A 4,325-nucleotide genomic window follows, 5' to 3' on the forward strand; every position below is an offset into this window, starting at 1 on the left:
AATAGTGTTTAGGCCAGCAGAGAAGGCCTTGCTGGCCCTGACAGCCCACCACTGATATTAAATATATGCTCCACGGTTTGTCGTGCTATGCTAGATAAGTGGATGGTTCGATACATAGCTTGTCCGACAAGCGGGACAAATGACAGCAACGTCCTTTATAATATGCAGCATCACGTGGTTGCCGCGTCTTGCCTCGGATTTGTTGAAATCGACCGGAAGCTGCAGAAGGTTCCTTTTGCACGGAGATCCCGCCTTTACCCGAAGTTTAGCACACGTCTACGTCGGTATGTCTTCTATGTGTGTGCTGCGGACGCGCTGCTTCCTCCGGCAGCTCCTCCCCGGCCTTCCCGCCATCATGAAGAGGCACTACAGCTTGGATGTCTCTGCTCCGCTGCTCCGGACGCAGGGCTACGTGGACGGCCGCTGGGTCTCCGCAGCCTCGCTGTTCCCGGTCCTGGACCCGGCCACCGGGCAGGAGATAGCCCGGGTGTCAGACTGTGGCCCGGCTGAGGCCAAGCAGGCCGTGGAAGCTGCTCACAAGGCGTTTCACACCTGGAGGCAGTGCACAGCTAAGGTAGACTGTTTTATTCTTTAGCCTGCACTTTTGTACGGTCTCTTCAACGGTACTCCGTTCGAAAAACTGTCACCTGAATATAAATGCTGCATAACTGCTAAGAAAGCACAAAACAGCACAACATAGGATGAGTTCTAAACTAATAAACCGGGACTTCAGTTCGGCAAAAACAGAATTCAACAGGTAACACACAGTTCCGAGAAAATCTCAACTTTCACTTCAGTTTCTTTTTGCCCTCTGCCACCCCACGTTTTGGCGGAAGGATGTGTTTGACTACATATGGGGAGGCGACAGTGGTGCAGTGGGTAGAGCAGTTGGTCTCCCAACCAGAAGGTTTAAGGTTTGAATCTCGGTGTGTCCAGTCCACGTGTCGAAGTGTTCTTGGACAAGACACTGAACCCCCCCGATGGTTAGAGCCATCGGTTCTGTACTGGAAACAAACTCCTTGTGTGTAACATACTTGGCCAATAAAGATGATTATCCTGTTATATAAGCTATGAAAAAGTAATCTCTTAACATTTCTGGAAACGTGTTTGCCAGATGTTTAAAATCAAAATCAGCTTTACTGGCCAGGTGTGTTGGACACACGAGGAGTTACGACTTTGTACAGCGGCTCTCAGTGTGTATGTACAGTGATCTTCTGTAAGACAAGGAGTAGACAAGTAAACAAGATAAGATACACATTGAGAGCAGATGTACCACAGTCAAATTCCTCTGTGTCCACACACCTGGCCAATAAAGCAGATTATGATAAGACTAGGAGAACATAAAGGAAAAAGAATGTACAAACAAGAAAAATGAATGTACATTCGGGAAAAAGTCCATATATATTACACACACACACAGTTCAGATGCAGTTTTCAAGATAGATATATACAAAGGTGTATTTATAGGTATTGTACTGAGGGCTGTTGTCCTGTTCTACAGTCATGGGTTAACTGTTCATCAGAGTGACAGCCTGGGGGAAGAAACTGTCCCTGTACCTGGTGTTCTGGTGCACAGTGACCTGTAACGCCGTCCAGAGGGGAGGAGTTCAAACAGTTTGTGTCCAGGGTGTGAGGGGTCTGCAGAAATCATCTCTGCCCTCATTTTGACCCGTGAGGTGTACAGGTCCTCCATGGAGGGCAGGCTGGTACTGATGGTTCTGTCTGCAGTCCTGACTGTCTGCTGGAGTTTGTTCCTGTCCTGATTGGTTGCTGAACCAAACCAGGCAGTGTATCAGCAGCTCCTGAGGCAGGTCGAACTTCCTGAGCTGGAGCAGGAAGTTTGTCCTCTACTGTGTCTTCTTGGTGATGGTGCTGATGTTGGACGTCCACTTCAGGTCCTGGGAGACAGTTTAGCTCTGCCCTGTGTATCTCTCATGGTAACCAATTTAAATAGATGTTGATCTAAAAAGTGGAAAATTTGAATAGAGTTCTGTGTGAAGGGATCCGGATCAGCAGGTGTAATTAACTGCATCTAGAGAAGCGAATTTGAGCAAACTGAGGCTAATCCTGCCAACAGAGCGCTTTAAGACTGTGATGGATTAACAGCAGTTGTGTAGCTGTCAGAGCAGAGTCTGCCTAAATGTTTTTGGGTTCCCGAAACTGTAACCAACAGGAAGTTGGTATATATGAGGTGTGTACTGTTGCACACTCGTGCCATGTTGCTGGTGTTTCCTGCCCAACATTTCTTACATTTGGTCTGAAACTCCCAAATTTACTGAAGGGTATTTTACTACATGCACTGACGCACCAGAGAACAGGACTGCAATTTATCTTTGTACTCAGTATTTGTACATACAATGTCTGTCACATCTTCAGAAATCTGGTTTTATTTGACTGACAGTCCAAAGCCCAAAGATATTTTGCTAATAATCATATAAACCAGAAAAAACCATCAGATTCTCTGAGTGGAGAAACTGGAACCAGAGAATATGTTTCTGAAATGCAGGCAGAATGAGGTAATGGGCTCATCGTCTGTGTTCTGACTCCTGGTGTCCTGCAGGAGAGGAGCCTCCTGCTGAGGAAGTGGTTCGAGCTCCTGACGCTGCACAAAGAAGACCTGGCCAGACTGATCACGTTCGAATGTGTGAGTAGAATGTTCACCCACATCACAAAAACAAGCTCTGGCTTATGTCTGTTAGTATCCAGACATGGAAGTGTGCACAGGCCCCGCACATGTGAATATGAACCACTGAATTGTTGGAACAAGACGTAGCCATTAAACTCAAACTGTTGACCCAACATCTAAAACTGTGCATTCAGACCCTAACATTTGACTTTAGAGCTACACCTAACACATTTATCTGACAGCTTTATTTATGTTTGATCTATAAAGTGTTAGAAATGTTGAAAAATGACTTGGAGGACAAGGTGACCAGCTGTCCTGTCTAAAACCAGGAAATATTGATTTTATAATGGTCAATCAATGACCAGGAAATGTCTGGCTTAGAAAGGCCATAATTAAGTGATTACCAAAATAGTTGTAGATTAACTTGCTGTTGATGGATTCATTCATTATTAAAGAAACTGTTCTAGCTCTGTTGTATTGGTCTCTTGTGCTGGAGAAACAGACCCAGACCTAAATCAAGTTGTGTTAAAATACTTTTGGCCAGGTCTGAGAAGTCGGGCTCGTGGTGTTTACACTGACATTTCACTGTCAGTGATCCAGAGGAAAACATTGCCAGCAGCTCTGGGCATGACTAACAGCAACAGGGACACGGTGTCTTTTTACAGCAGTGTTTTTTCTTGTCTGTGAATAGTAGGAGCATTTCAGTGTACGTGAACTAGTACATGAAATGTTCACTTTCAGTTTTATTTCAGAGGAGTATGAGTGTGCTGTGTAAATGGAGTCAACTCTTAAGTTTCAGTTTCACTGAGGTCGGCTGACAGGGCAGAGACTAAAACAGGGCTCAGACAGATTTACCTCTTCAGATATTCTCTTTTGACTTACATTTTTCTACTGTAGTTACTGTATTTGACTGTTTCTCTGGGCCCCTCCCCCCAAAAATCACTGGATCAGAAATAAACTTAGACCTGAAATAAGTCCTCTTAAACAGGTGACTCATGGAGGATAAATGTTTTCATTCCCAAGACTCGGGAGTAGGACGGGTGAAGGCAGCAGCCAGATAGAAGTACTTAAGTAAAAGTAGTAATACCACAAATACTCTGTTATAAATAAAAGTCCTGCAAAAGTGAAGTATCCAAAGTACCAGTAGTTACTCTGCAGAACGGCCCATGTCCTATTAACATCTCTGATACTACTGGATCCTACTGACTGATACGTTACTGTGTTCATCACTTTAATGCTGCAGCTGGTAAAGGTGGAGCTGATGTTAACTACCTTATATACTTGTACTGTGAAGTACAATGTTTGTCTTTGATATGCAGTGAAGTATGAAGTAGCAGAACATGGAGGTACTGTGAAGTACAATGTTTGTCTCTGATATGTAGTGAAGTATGAAGTAGCAGAACATGGAAATACTCAGGTAAAGAACAGATACCTCCACTACTGTCCTTGAGTGCAGTACAGTGAATGTCCTTTCCACCACCGTCGGTGAGCAAACTGAGTGGATACAGAGTTTATATCCGTTCACACTGACTGTGTGTGTTGCAGGGTAAGCCCATGCGGGAGTCTCTTGGGGAGATCACATACTCGGCATCCTTTCTCGAGTGGTTCTCGGAGGAGGCTCGGCGAGTTTATGGCGACATTGTCCCTTCACCTGTCAAAGACCGAAAGATCCTTCTACTTAAACAGCCCGTGGGCGTCT

General features: G+C 44.9%; 1 protein-coding gene across 1 annotated transcript in view; it reads left to right on the forward strand.

Annotated features, from left to right (window-relative positions):
* The first annotated feature begins 214 nt into the window (after positions 1–214).
* Positions 215–4,325, forward strand: part of aldh5a1 (aldehyde dehydrogenase 5 family, member A1 (succinate-semialdehyde dehydrogenase)) — a 9,350-nt gene continuing 5,239 nt past the window's right edge. Inside the window, exons 1-3 of the mRNA XM_020617372.1 lie at positions 215–574; positions 2,561–2,644; positions 4,172–4,321. Coding sequence (XP_020473028.1) covers positions 287–574; positions 2,561–2,644; positions 4,172–4,321 — 522 coding nt within the window. The 5' untranslated portion in view covers positions 215–286. The remainder of the gene's footprint in view (positions 575–2,560; positions 2,645–4,171; positions 4,322–4,325) is intronic.

Source organism: Monopterus albus, unplaced genomic scaffold (assembly GCF_001952655.1).
Source record: "Monopterus albus unplaced genomic scaffold, M_albus_1.0 scaffold189.1, whole genome shotgun sequence".
Lineage (NCBI taxonomy): Eukaryota > Metazoa > Chordata > Actinopteri > Synbranchiformes > Synbranchidae > Monopterus > Monopterus albus.